The sequence below is a fragment of the Suillus paluster genome, assembly GCF_016628075.1.
Source record: "Suillus paluster strain FC165 chromosome Unknown EDB91scaffold_56, whole genome shotgun sequence".
Taxonomy (NCBI): Eukaryota; Fungi; Basidiomycota; class Agaricomycetes; order Boletales; family Suillaceae; genus Suillus; species Suillus paluster.
Genome location: NW_024537616.1, coordinates 204612 through 220213, shown reverse-complemented (window position 1 = coordinate 220213; position 15602 = coordinate 204612). Strand labels below are relative to the sequence as shown.

The 15602-nt window shown below is 49.8% G+C and overlaps 7 protein-coding genes across 7 annotated transcripts; 2 read left to right on the top strand and 5 right to left on the bottom strand.

Annotated features, from left to right (window-relative positions):
• Positions 1-345: 345 nt before the first annotated feature.
• On the bottom strand, positions 346-4666 carry EDB91DRAFT_1151025 (Pkinase-domain-containing protein). Its single transcript, XM_041319411.1, has 5 exons — positions 4385-4666; positions 3843-4331; positions 3647-3784; positions 2354-3594; positions 346-2328 (listed from the first exon to the last, which is right to left on the bottom strand). The coding sequence occupies exons 1-5, from the start codon at positions 4533-4535 to the stop codon at positions 685-687; spliced, it is 3663 nt and encodes a 1220-aa protein (XP_041174100.1). The 5' UTR covers positions 4536-4666; the 3' UTR covers positions 346-684.
• Positions 4667-5110: 444 nt separating this feature from the next.
• Positions 5111-5668, bottom strand: EDB91DRAFT_1151021 (uncharacterized protein). Its single transcript, XM_041319410.1, has 4 exons — positions 5400-5668; positions 5282-5349; positions 5199-5230; positions 5111-5144 (listed from the first exon to the last, which is right to left on the bottom strand). Exon 1 carries the CDS (start codon positions 5633-5635, stop codon positions 5411-5413), a length of 225 nt encoding a protein of 74 aa, XP_041174099.1. The 5' UTR covers positions 5636-5668; the 3' UTR covers positions 5111-5144; positions 5199-5230; positions 5282-5349; positions 5400-5410.
• A 660-nt stretch (positions 5669-6328) lies between these two features.
• EDB91DRAFT_1084639 (uncharacterized protein) lies at positions 6329-7208 on the top strand (the record flags this gene model as incomplete). Its single annotated transcript, XM_041315800.1, has 3 exons — positions 6329-6444; positions 6500-6575; positions 6699-7208. The coding sequence occupies 3 exons, from the start codon at positions 6329-6331 to the stop codon at positions 7206-7208; spliced, it is 702 nt and encodes a 233-aa protein (XP_041174098.1).
• A 1367-nt stretch (positions 7209-8575) lies between these two features.
• On the bottom strand, positions 8576-10175 carry EDB91DRAFT_661878 (uncharacterized protein). Its single transcript, XM_041328020.1, has 3 exons — positions 9372-10175; positions 9056-9321; positions 8576-8999 (listed from the first exon to the last, which is right to left on the bottom strand). Exons 1-3 carry the CDS (start codon positions 9960-9962, stop codon positions 8825-8827), a joined length of 1032 nt encoding a protein of 343 aa, XP_041174097.1. The 5' UTR covers positions 9963-10175; the 3' UTR covers positions 8576-8824.
• An 827-nt stretch (positions 10176-11002) lies between these two features.
• Positions 11003-11636, bottom strand: EDB91DRAFT_1251636 (uncharacterized protein; the record flags this gene model as incomplete). The annotated part of the gene is made up of 5 exons (XM_041323405.1): positions 11003-11080; positions 11135-11195; positions 11267-11346; positions 11401-11484; positions 11532-11636. 5 exons carry the CDS (start codon positions 11634-11636, stop codon positions 11003-11005), a joined length of 408 nt encoding a protein of 135 aa, XP_041174096.1.
• Positions 11637-11745: 109 nt separating this feature from the next.
• Positions 11746-12951, top strand: EDB91DRAFT_1151011 (uncharacterized protein; the record flags this gene model as incomplete). The annotated part of the gene is made up of 4 exons (XM_041319409.1): positions 11746-11851; positions 11906-12112; positions 12356-12417; positions 12793-12951. Coding segments are annotated over 4 exons (534 nt in total), but the record flags the coding sequence as incomplete, so codon positions are not given.
• Positions 12952-13914: 963 nt separating this feature from the next.
• On the bottom strand, positions 13915-14572 carry EDB91DRAFT_1084637 (uncharacterized protein; the record flags this gene model as incomplete). The annotated part of the gene is made up of 5 exons (XM_041315799.1): positions 13915-13989; positions 14044-14104; positions 14167-14237; positions 14295-14381; positions 14429-14572. 5 exons carry the CDS (start codon positions 14570-14572, stop codon positions 13915-13917), a joined length of 438 nt encoding a protein of 145 aa, XP_041174094.1.
• Positions 14573-15602: the final 1030 nt, after the last annotated feature.

Genomic DNA, 15602 nt, shown 5'->3' with positions numbered 1-15602 from the left:
AATGTGTTAGGATCGTCCAGGTCACGAGAGATCAACGAAGACACCACAACCACTCATCAAAATCGCGTCATGACACCATAGAAGACTAAGATATCATCTGAAGACGTTTGACAACACTCAACCTCAAGATCATGGATCGCGGACCGACATTCGCCCTAGAAGACTTCAACGAGACGACTTTCGGCCTTCACTTCAATGTGCTACGATCGACGACGGGGGACATCCTTGCTCGCTGGAGTCGGTGTGCAGAGAGCCGAGTGACCTTGTCGAGTGAGTGGTTCTACCTATCTACCTGACTTGTGCCGCCTGCTCTGTACATTTTTACGTTGAAATTGTCCGTTGAATGACAATTCGGTTTATTGACAAAGTTCGTTGGTTGCTCGCGTGTCTCTGTATTAAATATCATGATAGTCTGCCTATGCAGACATCCGTACGAGCTCAAACACGAAAAAAAGGAAAGATACAGTACGTAGAAGTTGGGGTATCATATAATGATATGGAGGGTACGACATATTACGACTCGTTGATGGCGATGGCAAACCATGATGACATATGTGGAAGAAAAAAGGACGAAGAAGCGCACGAGAGCAGGTCCATGAGAGCATCCAAGACAGAAAACCAGCAGCTAGCTTATATACGAGAACAGCATTTACCAATGTGCGCCAAAGAAAAAAAATCCAGGAATTATTCCTCTTCCTCGTCTTCTTCTTGTATCGCATGTTTGAAAGCAGGTCCTGAGCGGCTTGTGGGGAGTTGACGACGCCCTCCTCTTATCTCTGAACCCTCGAACACATTCTCCGTCTGAACGGGCGACGACCTAGCAGGCGAGTTGCCTTGTTTCGCCCTGCTATTGTTATTCGGCAGCGCCAGCGAAGTAGCACGAGCCTTCCCCGTGCGTGAACCGTGATTTCGCAGAGGAGGCGACATAGGGATCGGCGACTCGATGGGAAGATACGACGAGCTCGTACTCGTAGAGCTCGGCATCTGACCCAACCCACCCGCAAACTCAGGTATGTCATCATCCTCATCCACCCAATCGCTCTCATCGCCCAAATTGAGACTCTGCCTCCCAGTAAACACATCCCGAATGCTCACAGGCCCTTCTGGTCCAGGGGATATCGAAAGCACCTCGACAGGTAGATGCGTAGAGCGGAACTGCCAGCCAGGAGGCTCGTGACCCCAGGATTTCTTCCAGCTCGTTCGTCCGATGGTTCCGGAAGGACTCATGAAAGGCGTAAGCCGTTTATGTGCCACGAATGTCGCACTGCCTGTCGCACCACGCCGTGGCGTCTCGTCAAGTGAGCGGCGGGACGGGTAGCTCTTGTACGGAGAGCCCGTGCGGGTGCATTCTCCTTCAGAGGCTTCATAAAACGAAGTGGGCCGGGAAGAGGCTAGTGAATGGACGGATGATGTAGCTGAACTGGTCCTATTGTGTACTGGTCGAGGACCTGGGACCGTCTGTATCTGACGTATAACGCGAGTTGATGAAGAAGACCCGGCTCGCCTGTGGTGATATTTATGCATAGGCGAACTAGTGCGGTAATGTGCTGAACCATTAGACCCTGTGGATGGCGATTTACGATGTTTGCCAAGTGAAAAGCTATGGATGGAGGATGGACGCGATGAGTGTTCTCCGCGGTCAGAGCTTGGCGTGTGAGCACCGTATGATTTCCCGCTAGGGATTTGCTCTAGTATGTGAGGTGGCTCTAGAACCAACAACTGCCCAGAGTTTCCTGACGACCGACGGGAGTTCACGCTGCTCGAACGGCGTGACGACGTCGAGTGGCGTTTGACACGTCGTCCGCGCCCAATTCCACTCCCCCTTCTCTTGACATTTCCGTGACCACCAGGCGACATAGAAGTAGAAGGGGGAACGGCGAGAGAACGGCTGTACGAAAGTCCTCGTCCACTAGCTTGCGTTTGTGCAACCTCCTTCCGCTTCCCTTTCTTATCTTCCTGAAACCACAACCTGAACGCAGACAACAAACTGGCACGATTCCGATTGGGTGGCGCAACCTTTCCCTCATCTGAGAAATTCGGAAGGCTCGTAAGCGTATCACCCGGCGAGTTTGCAGGCGTCGGCGCTTGGGATTGTGGAGGGGACGTCTGGCCAGCAGTGACCACCCACGGCGAACCAGGCAAAGGGGGTAGAGCACTCGACTCTGCAGCAGATGGCGTAGAAGGGAGAATTAGTTGTTCCTTTGATTTCACAGGCGGCGACTTGGTCAGCTTGCCAGAGTTCCCAGAATTTCGGGGCTCGTCGCTTCCACTCCGCTTCTCTAGTTCTCGGGATCTCTCCCGTTCGCGATCCTTGTCCTCCCCTTTTACCTGCTTCGCTTGATTTCTTCCGCACGAGACCTGCGATTTCGAGGGCATTGGTGGCGCGTTGCATGATGCTCACGCTGCCGGAGCGTGCCTTGCTATCCCTCCTCCCTTTGCTGTCCTTATCCTTGAAGCTTCCGTTAGGCGTTGACGGATTGGACCTTCCGGAGAACTCGAGGGTAGTAGGCGACGGCGACAAATACGGGGACTTCGCACGTGGGGGTGTCGTGGGCCGTGCTGATGATGGCACGGTAGGTGTCGGAGGTAGCACGGCAAATTCAGGAGCGGAATGTATAAGACCCAGCGATGAAGTAATTGTAACATCGTCTGTCTGCACACCGATGCCACGCTTCGTCCGCCTCCGAGAACTGGGATGGTCCTCTTTCTCCCCCTCTTTCTCTCGTTGCTTACTATTGGCGCGCTCGGAAAACTCAACAGGTAATGGTATCTCTCCTGGCAAAACGCGTTTTTCCCGCTTGCGCTTTAGCATCCACCAAATGGCACCTGCTGCGTCGCATGCATCACTGAGAACAGAATGCACGATCTGACCGGTGTCAAATCCGAGTAGACTGAGGTTGTTGAGAAGGTCACGTTCCGCAGGCGTGGAGAAAATGATAGGCGCTGGGGTGCCGAGCAACGATGCAAAATCTTGGGGTGGGAGGGGGGCTAATGGCTTGTCCAGCGTTGGTGAACCGGAGTCGGAAAGGGTAGAAGACACAGAACGGCGCTTTGTACGTGCAGGTGTGCGCGTTGGATACGGGGGTGCCTTGGGGGTCTGATCGAGGTTCGTAGTTGACCCTGTAGCCGATGGTGCAACGTTCTCTGCCCCAGGTTCCTCTTCGATGACGGTTTCAGGCTGCCGAATCATACTATCTTTGCTGAGATGCGTTGAGCGCCGATCAGCCTTCGTAATCGTAGTTTGGCTCCCATTGCCCTGAGTTGTATCAAAAGGGTCCTTCGGAGTGTCATCAGGAGTTGTAGGGGTCGATGGAGATAGATGAGATGATGCAGAAACAAAGGATTCAGATGTAGTCGATGTCGCCGGAGAAATAGAAATTTCGTTCACCTGTGTTTGAGTGTTCGCGACGGGTTTCACAGGGAGAATAAAGGTATCGCGGGCGGGCGACGGGGATGAAGGAATATCGTTGAGCACGTGGTCGGGGATAGGGGCGAGAGGAGTGGATGTAAACCATGGAGAGGCCAGAATTTGTGGGATCGTCAGACGTTTGGCAGGGTCAACCTCAAGGATGTTGCGAATAAGATCACGGGCGTCTATGTCAACCTCTAGTAAATCACATCCGAAGAGCGGAAAATTAATAGATACCTGTAGAGAGCCATTCAGGGTCTTCATATTTGCCTTTAATAACCTTTTCTTTCATGACCGCTTCATCATCATCATCAAATGGAAGAGTACCAGTTAGAAGACAGTAGAGAATCACACCCATGGACCAAACGTCAACCTCTAAGACGTCATCTAAATTAAAAAGTTCCAATAAAAGAAATAAGGTAGGTTAGCTCACCTGGGCCAAGGTAACGCTTGCCTTGGAGCATCTCAGGGGCCGCGTATCCGGTAGTACCACAAAAAGTCTCCATGTAGACGCCTCGGTCATACTCGCGAGTAAAGCCAAAGTCGCCAAGTTTGACGCGACAGCGCTCATCAAGCAAGACATTTTCAAGCTTGAGATCTCGGTGGACGATGCCCTTCTCGTGTAGATAGGCAACTGCAAGCGCGAGCTGGCCGAAGATGATGCTGGATTCGCGTTCTGATAAGCGACCTTTCTCGGCAAGATAATCAAACAGTTCGCCACCACAACAGAGCTCTGTGACGATCCAGATGTGAGATTCGGTGGCTATGACTTCATACATCTGAGTAACATGGGGATGGTGGAGCTGGCGGTGGTGGTGTATTTCGCGAGTAAGGGAAGCTGACATTGCCTTTGGAATTTGCTTTATAGCAACTCTAGTACAGGTGAGACGGTTAGTGCCCAAGCGAACCTTCCCGTACGCGCCTAATGTGTGTCAGGGAAACGAAAGTTAAGAATAAGATAATAGGAAGACATACCTTCACCGATGACCTTTCCAAGGGTATAGTTTCCGACAACCCTGATCTTGCTCGAGGAGAGCTCCTTCCCGAGTTCGTTATAGGCATTAGCAAGTTGTGCTTTGTGGTTCTGGGTCACGGAACCCGTATGTTTGTGGCCGTGTGCAGACATATACAAGTTGAAATTTAACGTAAAACAGAAATGAGGGGCGCGGGCACAAGGGCCACAGAAGTAGTTCACAGATTCAAGAAATTTCAGTTAAAGCAGAAGCTTCTTGGCAGAAGCCAGGCGTTTGGCACTTAGAACGAGTTTTTCGATCCAAACTGCTTTCCACCCACAATAAACTAAGACACAGCCAATATTTCCCACGCCCTTCAGACCAGCTGAGCAAAGAGCTAGTACGACGTACGTACTTAGTACTTATTTTGAACAGCAACTACCGGACAACCCAAGGGCCCAACAGTGTATTGAGTACTCCATGGAGACAAAATGCTCTTTCGAGCCATGGCTCAACCTCCTCCGTCAGTACTCAGAGGTCATACGAGTAACGAGATGCTGCAGAATTTCGCAAAGTACGGCGAAGAAGCTCTTCAAAAATGATTAATGATCGCCGAATCGCATATCCCGCCTGATATCTCGAGTCACAATCAGGCGAAGAACGACTCCTTAGGAAGCAGCAGAAGGGAAGAATTCATCCTCCACGTTTGGGCTAACATGTGCCAGTGACAGGCCGCGGTCCGACAAGAGCATCGCGGAAAAATAACATACATAGACCACAAGGTGCCTCGTTTATCTCAATGGCACGAGGCGGTCGAGGCTAACTTACACTGACAGTGGTAAATCATGACACAGGGACCAGGGACTCAGTGAGCCGAATCATCAAACTGTACACGTCAGTTTGTGCGATTACCCACTAGATAAGACGAGTGGTTGAGTTCGATACCTAGGTATCAGTGCAAACAACACACGCTAGAAATAATGATAGGTGCACCTTTTGCCAGTGGGCGTCGAGAAGGGCTTCCTGATTACTTATAGCCTCCTCCGAGTCAGCCATCATATATTGTTATACAACCCAACCATATGACAATGCGTCTGTCAAAAACAACAAGAACAAGAACGAGTGCGGGAGTAGTAGGCCAATAATACGCCCCTGCGACAAGAAGTGACACCACCTGGATGAGGCCCGTGGGAATGTTAGTGAAAACAGAAGGCCGTGCCTTAACCTGCCCAAGGAAAAAGAAAAGAAGACCATGTAGAATACTTAGTGGCATGAGGTGTGAATGCTGTGATAGGTTGGTGATAGGGGTCGCCAGCGTCCTGTGAGATTCTCAGAAGGATACGTGTATGGAGAACCGGTACCAAGTAGTACCCGTTGCGAAACATGCGATAAGGCAAGCGATTGGAAGTACGATGTTCCAGCCACAGGGAGCTGGTTCAGCCAAGGGCTCATGAGCTCGGCAGCTACCTCCTCCACTCTGCTGGCGCTCAGAGGAGTCAAGAGTCTCGTTGACGGGGGACTACGCTCAGCCGCGACAATGATCGTGCGTCGTGGGCCTATAGTATATACTGTGATGTGATGTTATATTTGGCCATCTACGCTACGTATGAAGATACCTCGATGGCTCAAGAATGAAGGAAGTGAACTGTAGGCAAAGCAACTCCAAGAAGTCAACAACATGATTAGGCAGTGGCGGTAAATATGTGATAGATGTAGTACGAGGCAAGTTGAATCAATATACTAAGTAATAGCTGTCTTAGTCACGTGCATTGTCTTTCTGCACTTCTTCCTTAAGTAGCATCATCTTGCTCCACAATCTCCCCTTTTTGCAGTCCAATGCTCAAGCTATAGCTAAGCTTCATGCACTCTGACGCTGCCTCACTAGTTCGACAAGCGCAAGTACTGGAAATATGTTCCTTCCCAATGATATTAATGCAGCCCTTTCTTCACAGAACCCTTAGCGTTCATGGTGACTTGTGAAGAGCCTTACGCACCACGAGGTCGCCTCCAAATATTCAATGGCCGCAAACCCTCGTTCATCTTCACCGCTCTCATCCGCAAGGCCTTTACCCCTTTCACTAGGTCTTAATTGTTGACATCGAGGACGCCCCCGCCGGCCTTCCTCGTTCTGTCATAGCAAAACCCCATTATCCTCGTTTCGACTACCGGCGGACGAAGCCATTTCCAATACGCCGATTCCCAACGTTCCCATGGTCCGCTACCAATGAGAAAGCTGCCACCGACCGCCGTACTGCTATCGCAGGGGCAAGCAGGAAAATGACTATGATTTAGACCAGAGAAACCTTACGTGATGAGAAGAATACTTTTACCGCGAGTATGAAGAATCGTTCAGAGACGAAGTTAATGTGTACACCGCCCTTCCGGGTTCCACCATCCCCCTGCTCTACGCTTCGGGTCGAGTTGTTTCTAGCCACGGTCAAGGTCGCGCCATATCTCCCGGGGTGCTTCTCATGGAGTACATTCCAATCGAGATATTTGAAAACCTTCCGGATCCTCATTCCGTTCCTCATTTTGCGTACTACGAGCTAGTCGAGGCCGTAAGCTCCCTCGGGTCATATCGCGTTAGCCAAAATGCGACCAGACAACTTCCTCGTTCCTCTTCCAACAACGGTCCTAGACGTGTGCTCCTCATCGACTTCGGACTATGTATCCTTCCCTTCCCTGATGAGCCTGACGACAAGTGGCAAGAGGTCGTCATGTGCGAAAATGATGAGTTGGAACTTCAGCGCTATATGCTCAAGCTAGGCATTGAGCGCGATGAGTGGCGCCCGGACGCAGTCGATGTTCTCTATGGGCCCGAAATGCATAAGCTCAGGAGAAAGTGACACCGAATATTTTGTTGTCAATGGTATTTGCGTTTACTATTCTGTATGCTTGTGACTGACGCCAACGAAATAGAAGCAGCGTGCAATATCTTCAGAGCCTGTCAGTTCGCCAAGACGGCGTATACATGGATATAAACATGGCGCTTCGGCTGAGTAGAATTTAGGATGTGTCACCGTTTATTTCCCTTATATTTCGTTAGAATCACAGTCCCCTCACAAGGGGTGATCAGCCCAGCTGTTGATTTCGCACAGGCGCCGCTATCAGATTACCATAGATGTTGAGGACTGGCGAGCCGTTATGATTTACTCACAGCCGAGCAAAGTAGTTTCCCCTAGACAGATCATAGACGAATAAAAACTGACTGACATCTACCACGGCATTCGTAGCCTATGGCGCTTTTGTGAGGACCAGATTTGTGATGTACAACACGGTAGGCGCCGATAAGCAGTCCTGCAAATTTTACAGCGTGAGTCGAAATTTCCTTGGGGTACACCAATTTGAAGGCTGACATCGAACTTATACCAGCTGTGGTACTCACTTGGCCATTTACTTGCCGGTTACTGGCGTTACTTCTATGGTGCTTGAGTATTCGGAGCTGAGCTTACCGGGCAACAGAATTTGGTTAACATAATGCGTATGGTCTTGGTTTCTAGTCTGCAGTCTTGAGATTCTACAATGCTGATGTTGCATCGAATCGGCGTGTACTTGCAGCTTGCCATGCACGGGAAGTAATACTGTCCCCGCTAACGTGGGAGCCTGGTCATTATCGGATAGATACGTCTAACTTTTCTCTGCAACCTTACTCCCTTCTGCTGTACAGTTCTCGGAGACACATAGTTCGACTCCGCAGTCTTGAATCACATGAACTTCGACCTAGCCATGTCGGCTGGTCGAGGAACGAAGCCAGACCGACATGCTCCCCGCTTCGCGTCAATGTCGAGGCTAACATCTGACATCCACTGGCACAGTAGTAAATCACGAAACAGGGACTCACAGCAGGTCGAATGAATTTTTGCGCACTGGCATGAATGTGAAGCGCTACACTTGTCAGTTTTCGCGAATACCCACTAGATAAGACGAGTGGTTGAGTTTGATACCTACATGTCAGTGCACCCATCACAATCGCTATTGGAATAATGATGGAGTCGTCTGAGCCTTTTGCGGCGTCGAGAAAGGCTTCCTAACAAAGCTTATAGCTTCCTCCGAGTCAGCCGTCATATATTGTTATACAACTCAATCGCATATGACAATGCGAGTGTAGTACATAATTGCCTATTAGCCTATGATCATTATGTCTGTGAAAAGTAACAAGAACAAGAACGAGCATACGAGTGCAGAAGTAGCAGGCCAAGTACGCCCCCGTGATAAGAAGCCACACCGCCTGGACGGGGCCCGTGGGGAGTGTCAATGAAAATAGAAGGCCGTGCCCTAAGAACCCAAGGAAAAAGAAAAGTAGAGTAGTGGCATGAGGGCATAAGTGCAATCGTCAAGTATCATCATAAATGCGCGGGAAAAGTGTGTCGTGATAGGAGTCGCCAGCGTCCCGCGGGATTCGGAGAAGGATGCATGTATGGAGAACCGATACCCGATAGGAAATATGCGGTAAGGCAAGCGATTAGAAGTACGACGTTCCAGCCACAAGGAGGGGCACGTTCTGGTTCAGCCAAGGGCTCATGAGCTCGGCAGCCACCTCTTTCACTCTACTGGCGCTCAGAGGAGTCGAGGGTCTCGTTGACAGGGGACTGGGCACTGCAGCAGCAGTTGTGTGTGCTCTCGTTCGGATAAACGACCTGCAAATAAGGATATAGTTGGGCATAGGACGAGCCACGAATGAGACAACACTCACGTTCCAGTCTTGATCAGTTCGCTCAAACGTGCATGTTTCTTTGCCTCCGCCATGTACATGGTGGTGTGCAGGATCCCATCTGCGCCTTCTGCATACAATGCGATTTGTTCGAGAGCTGAGTTTCGGGAGATGGTGAGGAACAATTCATTCCAAATTGCCGGCAGTTGGGCCTTGAGAAGGCGTAGCTTTGGGGCGTGGCTCAGAGCCTCAGCCAAAGGCCGGGTGGCCGGTGCTGAACCGATTTTGAATGCGAAGTGAAAGGACTCCTGAGGATTACAGGTCAGTAAGTACCAATGCGGGAAATGAAGGAACGTACAAGGTCGGGCCAACAGGGTACGGCTTTTGCAATGCGCTGAAGTAAATATTTCGGGCGCGTAAGTGTGAGGTAAGCATCCGAGGCTCTGCGAATAGTAAGATGCTTCAGGTCAATTCGCTCGAGTGCATCACACAGAGCTTCGGCATCCTCATCTCTTGCCGCACCGCCCTGAGCATCGCCTTCAATTCCAACATCCATACAGACATCCACATCTTCGATCCTATCACACGCCTGGAGTACACGTGCGCTCTCCAGCGACACGCAACCCAGCACAACACGACGCACGGCACCGGCAAGGACCGGCTGGGCGGCGAGTGTCTCGAGTACGCGGGTAGCATGAGAAGCCGTTGGAAGGTGGAGAGTCTGATAATATATGGGAGTACCGATGCGAAGAAACTGTCGCGAGACAAGCAAGGGCGCCAAACGGGCACGTGTGCTGGTGGGCGGTGGTGGGCGAACTAAGTGCGAGGGGCATGGTTGGGTATGCCAGGTTGGACGAACGGGAAGCACTTGGGGAGGAGTCACGCAGTCCGCAAGTATACGAGCAAGAAGCTCTTCTGGGAAGGAAGACAATGAAGTAGGAACGGACATTCTTGCTAAAGAGTCGAATTGTATGAAAGTAAACGGCGAAGAAAAACGACCTGTTCGTTAGCTTTTTCTTAAGTAGCAGACCGCGAAGTTGATGGTCGTCGTCAGCGTGCAGATGGGATTGCAAAACAGACTGCAACCAGCTGCAGCCTGTAAGCTTTACTAGGCGCTTGATCGCGGAATTAAAGGTGACGAGAAAAGTGGCTTTGTTAGGAACAATTGCGAGGAGGATCGACCCTGTAGTTACGTCTAGGCTGTAGACTAATATCGATATGTTAACCACCGTCTCCCCTAGTACAAAGGTAAGCTACAAGCTGACGGAGCAAGTAAGTTCTGTAATGGGATAAATCACTTGTTTATCTTGCAAGCGTGTTCTATGTAATACGCAAGATGATGATCCACTCGCCTCGAGGCAGCGGCTACCATCGCGTCAGCTGGACCTGAGGCCTCGTGTTCGGACGGCCAACTTGAACATCATCGCAAGTTTCTGTACTTTGGAAATACCAGCGGTCGAAAGTTCGTCCAATATTGTCACTTCATTGATTCCGGTATTCAATGTAACCTTTGCAGAGGCAGGATGATTCGCGCACAACACGATGGTGAGCAGGTGCTGTACTAGTGTGATGATGAAAATTGAATCCCCAACGCGTTGGATTAGCAACCGAGCTGTGGCGGCATGGTCGAATTCATCACTGGAATAACCCCTTTCTTGTCAACTTGTCACGAAAATGTTCCGCAGTTAATGCATATGGGTGATCGCTTTTGTCTAGCACTCTATTGTATCATGGGTAACGCGCGGCACGAATCACCGAAAGACTGGAGGGGATGTCAAACTCAGTTTGTGGACACCTAGGTGTTGCCCAGGAGGTTTGCTGACGATGTTCTAGACCAAGGACTCAGATGTTTTCTTACCAGGACACCTTATCGTCCAGCCAAAAACGTCACAAAATTCCTGTATACTTCACGACCGTGGGCTAATCGTACAAACATTCTGACAGATATTCAAAACAACAGCAACCAGGTCTCCTTGCATTCGAAACAGCTTATTCCGCCTTCACGAACCTCCAGCAGCGATTGATGAAGTCCGGAGTGGTCGGGTCAATACTTGGCGCAACAATAATCTGGAGCAACGTCGTCGTTCATCAAGCCGAAAAAGGTCACCGATGAACACAAACCTGTATCGGATCCCTTTGCCTATCGGTGGCCCATTCCTGTTTCATACCCTTCACAAAGACACTGTCGGCAAAGGAGATAAATGAGTTCTCGATACCAGTGACGACGGTAGAACCAAAACCATCACTACTCACATGTACGAATCGTCGGGGATATCTGTCTCCCCCCACACTGCGAACTCCTGGGTATCAGCTCGGCCTACGAGCTCACCGTTCTATCACCTCACGCTGTTAGCAATCATGCATCTGCTAACACCAAATAGACTAACCTCATTGACCACAATAAAAAATCCTTTCGATACATGCCTAATCAACACAAGACATTCCATCGGGTTCACCATAATAACCTCGAACTATGGCATTGGTGAGCATAGGATGCACGTTAATGATGCACGCGTACGATGTCACCGTCCGTAGATCCCACGACCTGGAGGTCATCTGTCATCTGGAGGAACAGCTTGGAGTACATGACATTCTGGATCCTATATTTGCCCTCGGGCTGCATCGTGCTAGTCCTCATACTGGATTGTGCTGGGTAGTTAACTGAGTGAGAGAGGATTGTTGATATAAATTTATCGCAGGGATATGCTGCGACCTTTATACCTGCCTGAAGCTCAATTACTAATCCAGATGCCGAAGTCAGCATCACCACCCTTCGTTTGAGTCTTTTGGCTTCAGGCATATCATATGCCGGATTCCATTGGAGCCTTCCTCATTGGAGTTTGGGCCTGATGGCAAGAGTTCATCACATGCTTCCATATTGTGTTGATTAAGCGAACACTGCACCAGCTTACGCCGCACTAGCCGCCCTAGCCTGGGGCATGTTCGTTATTGACCTAATGATTTCTCGGGTCCATAGTTCTTGTACGTTCGAAGATCTCGACAACCCCTTCTTACCCCGTCATCCCCATTTCGAACAAAGGCACCAGTCGAACGGTCGCGGAAGCAGCACCAGGGGTAATGACACCTTCCATGCATGCTGTTAATATCATTGAACAAGGACCCGATTGCGCCACAATAGTTTGAGATGAAAAGGGGTCTTCATCAGCAAAAGCGGCTGAAATTTCGGGCAGTTTAAGTGTTAGAAATCAATTCAGTTCACCTGAGACTATACCAAACAGGGAATGTCAGGGATCGTAAAACGATAGTTTTTCGACGGGTCCGAACATTGATGTTGTCTGCCAATGATCAACCTCACCATCCACGTGTTTTGTGTCACATCAGACAGGGTCGCAATCGTATCCCCATCCAAGTCATTGCGCCGCAGCGCGAGACAACTTGATCACGTTGGTTCGAATAATCTATCCATCGTGGGCCTTAGGTCAATGACAGTCTACATGGAAGTTGCCAGCAACTTACGAGACCATGATCCAACTGGCAAACTTATCAGAATGTTGAAATGGAGATGGCGGGGAAGAAGGGCGTGTTCCACATACAGAAGTGGTACATACATAGCATGTTGCTATATTCGAACCAGCTTAGAGGCTTGTGGAGGTCGAGATATTTTCACGTACAAGAATCATCGATTGAATGCGAACATAGTAATGAGGAACGCAGCACGGGGAGTACAACAGACGGCATTGTAGTGTGGACACCCGACCTATTTAGTTTATATGACCTTGATATAACCTGTTGGTATCCATCCGTTTGCATCCGTGTAGAGCTCTGGGAGCTCTGCTGATCCCAGCGACAACGAGCTTCCGACCTGTATGCAAATGGTATCAGGGCTTGTTGTGGTACATCAATGTACACAAGTTCGGAATCGCGGTGGCAACTTGGGTGCTGAAGTTGTTTGGCAAAAATCTTGTATGCAACTATGATACTTAGATCGAGTTATACTGAGAAATTTAGTCGAATGAACTGATTTCACCGTGTGCAATCAATGTTGTGTTATCTGGAATTTTGCTCGTGCTTCCAACGGTGACCCACACAATATTCACGTCCTCGATCCTCTCAGACGCCTGAAGTACACATGTACTCCAAGACGGACTGGCGCAGCGGCAAACTGGCTGAGCGGCGAGCGTCTCAAGTACACAGGGCAGGGTGGGCAACTTGACTCGAACCATCGGAAGATAGAGGGTTTGATAATATATGGGAGTACCGATGCGAAGGAACTGTCGTAACACAAGCAAGGGGGACAAATTGGTGTGTTACTGGTGGGGGGATGGTCGTCGTGGAGGGTGGGTGGTCGTGTATGCCAGGGCGGACGAACAGGAAGAGAATTTAAAAAGCATTACATAAAACCATTGCGACCAAGGACTGTGGTAACGGCGCTCTGCTGAGCAGTGTTGTTATTAACCCAGGTTATAACCAAATAGTAATTATAACTGGCGCATCCTAACCTGAAATTAACCGCGAAATAACTGGGGTTAGTGGGTAGTTAATTGACTGAGTAGCTGCTGGTAGCTAGTTGTTGGTAACAACAATTGGCACATTCGAGCCAAGTTCGAACTCGACGGACATGCTCGCGTGGTCCCTGCATTAAGCTCAAGTGCGACACACATCGTGGCTCTTACTTACTGACTTTTTGTTCGTTGGGCTTTGGCCCAATATACAAGTTTAAGGTGCCAGCGGGGAGGTGCTCTGGAATACAAACTGGTTTCTGACCAGTGACAAGGTCTCGGAGTCTCGGATGTTTTATGACCCCAGGATTCTCCGATTCAGACGACACAAAACATTTCTTCCATTCATCACCACCGTGGGCTAAACGTACAATCATTCTCCGACAGACAAGTTAAAGCAACAACAACTAGGTCTCCTTGCATTCCGAAACTTCTTCAAGCTCACTGCTCCACGAACTTCCAGTACTTCTTCAGGAAGTCCGCAGTGCCCGGAGGAGGAGCTGGAGCAGTAGTGATCTAGAGCAACGTCATCGGTCTAAGGCCGAAAAAGGTCACCGATGAAAAACGAACCTGGGTCCAGTCGGCGGGTTCGTTGAGGATCCACACACTGTTGACGTTGTACCGATGGATCCTGCAGACAAAGGAGACGAATCAAATTCCAATTCTCGATATCATGAACCCATCGCCACTCACACGTAATCGCTGCCGCCCTCAGTGGACAACTGAAGCTCCTGGGACTGATGGTTGCCTTCGACCTTGTTGGTCTGTCATTTCACGTTGTCAGCGAGCGATCTGCATTTGTCAAGACCAGATGGACCGACCCTCTCGTTGATGGTAACATAAGTCCCGCTGGTCTCATTCTTGATTGTCACAAGGCCCAGAACCGGGTTCACGACCTCGACGAAGAACTATGGCATCGATGAGTATAGGATGCATGTCAATGATGCACGCGTACTGTGCGGTGTTTTTGCCCGGCTGTGGTGCCATCTTCCTCGTGACCCATGACCTCGGTGCCATCCGCTGGGTCACCATTTGCCAAGTCAGCGAACTGGGTGTTGAACATGACGTTCTGGATCTTGTAATTGCCAGTTTGAATCATCGTGCGAGTGCTGAAACTAAATTTTACTGAGTAGCTGAGCGAGAGGGGATCGTTGATAGAGAAGCGTAACAGGACGTGCTGCGACCTTTATACCTGGCTGAAGGTCCATAAGGACCCAGATGCTGAGGTCAGGCCGCATTAGCTTTCGTTTGAGTCCTGGGTGACTTGGGTTGGGGTATATTTGATTTTATTGGAGTTCACTTCATTTGATTTTGGGCCTGCCAGGGGTTCGTGTGCTGCCAGCATGTCACTGGCACATGCTTCTTCTTGCCCCGCATTGGCATTACTGGAACACAAACCAGTCACCAGCCTAAGCAGCATTTGGGACATGTTCGTCGTTGACATAATCATGTCCGGGGTCCTTCTGATTCGTAGTCCCTTGAATTCCAAGGTCGACATCCATGCTACCAGATTGGCTCGAATATGCGGTACGTGACGTGAAGAATATCCCCTTGTTGCCCCACCATGCCCACTTCTGATAAGAGTGCTATTGAGTGTGTCACGTCAGTAGCATCCATGATTAGGGGTGCGTCGACTCATCTTCCATGCAGACTGCCATCAACCTAAACCTAATCATGACTCGGGTCGCATCCGAGCGACATCAAGAATTTACGAACAACGCACGGGGATCACACAAAGCATTCAGGAAGGTTAATTATTGAATTTCAATTTGAACGGGTACCTAACAGTAGATACTAGTAGTCCTGCGAGGTCGCTGTTCGCGTTTCGACTCTAGCATGCGCATTTCTGCACGAAATCCTTGTGTGTTGTGTACATTCCCCCAACGTAGTGCACAGCACTGTATAATTTTTTGAATAAAATACAATTGAAGTGGTTCTCGTGACACTGTTGAATGGTGAAATGCTCCAGGTTGTCAGAACATTGTCCGGAGAGATAGCTGGCTTACCAGTGGCCTCCTTCGCTGAGTCGCTTCACATTCTAGTGTCCATGGGGACTCTGAGTCTACTGAGTAGACTCGTTGTTGGTCACCATCGAGGCGGATTGGGTTTGCTTGAGCCTGCAAAGCACA

What these genes read in the sequence shown, in the direction of transcription:
- EDB91DRAFT_1151025 (XM_041319411.1), bottom strand. Translation starts at nt 4,535, where the DNA reads ATGTCTGCACACGGCCACAAACATACGGGTTCCGTGACCCAGAACCAC. An exon ending in CCCTGAATGGCTCTCTACAG is followed by an intron (nt 3,595 to 3,646) that starts GTATCTATTAAT and finishes AGGTTGACATAG; the next exon opens with ACGCCCGTGATCTTATTCGC. An exon ending in CCCTCGAAATCGCAGGTCTC is followed by an intron (nt 2,329 to 2,353) that starts GTGCGGAAGAAA and finishes CAAGCGAAGCAG; the next exon opens with GTAAAAGGGGAGGACAAGGA.
- EDB91DRAFT_1151021 (XM_041319410.1), bottom strand. Translation starts at nt 5,635, where the DNA reads ATGCCACTAAGTATTCTACATGGTCTTCTTTTCTTTTTCCTTGGGCAG.
- EDB91DRAFT_661878 (XM_041328020.1), bottom strand. Translation starts at nt 9,962, where the DNA reads ATGTCCGTTCCTACTTCATTGTCTTCCTTCCCAGAAGAGCTTCTTGCT. An exon ending in TACCCTGTTGGCCCGACCTT is followed by an intron (nt 9,322 to 9,371) that starts GTACGTTCCTTC and finishes TGTAATCCTCAG; the next exon opens with GAGTCCTTTCACTTCGCATT. An exon ending in GAACTGATCAAGACTGGAAC is followed by an intron (nt 9,000 to 9,055) that starts GTGAGTGTTGTC and finishes CCTTATTTGCAG; the next exon opens with GTCGTTTATCCGAACGAGAG.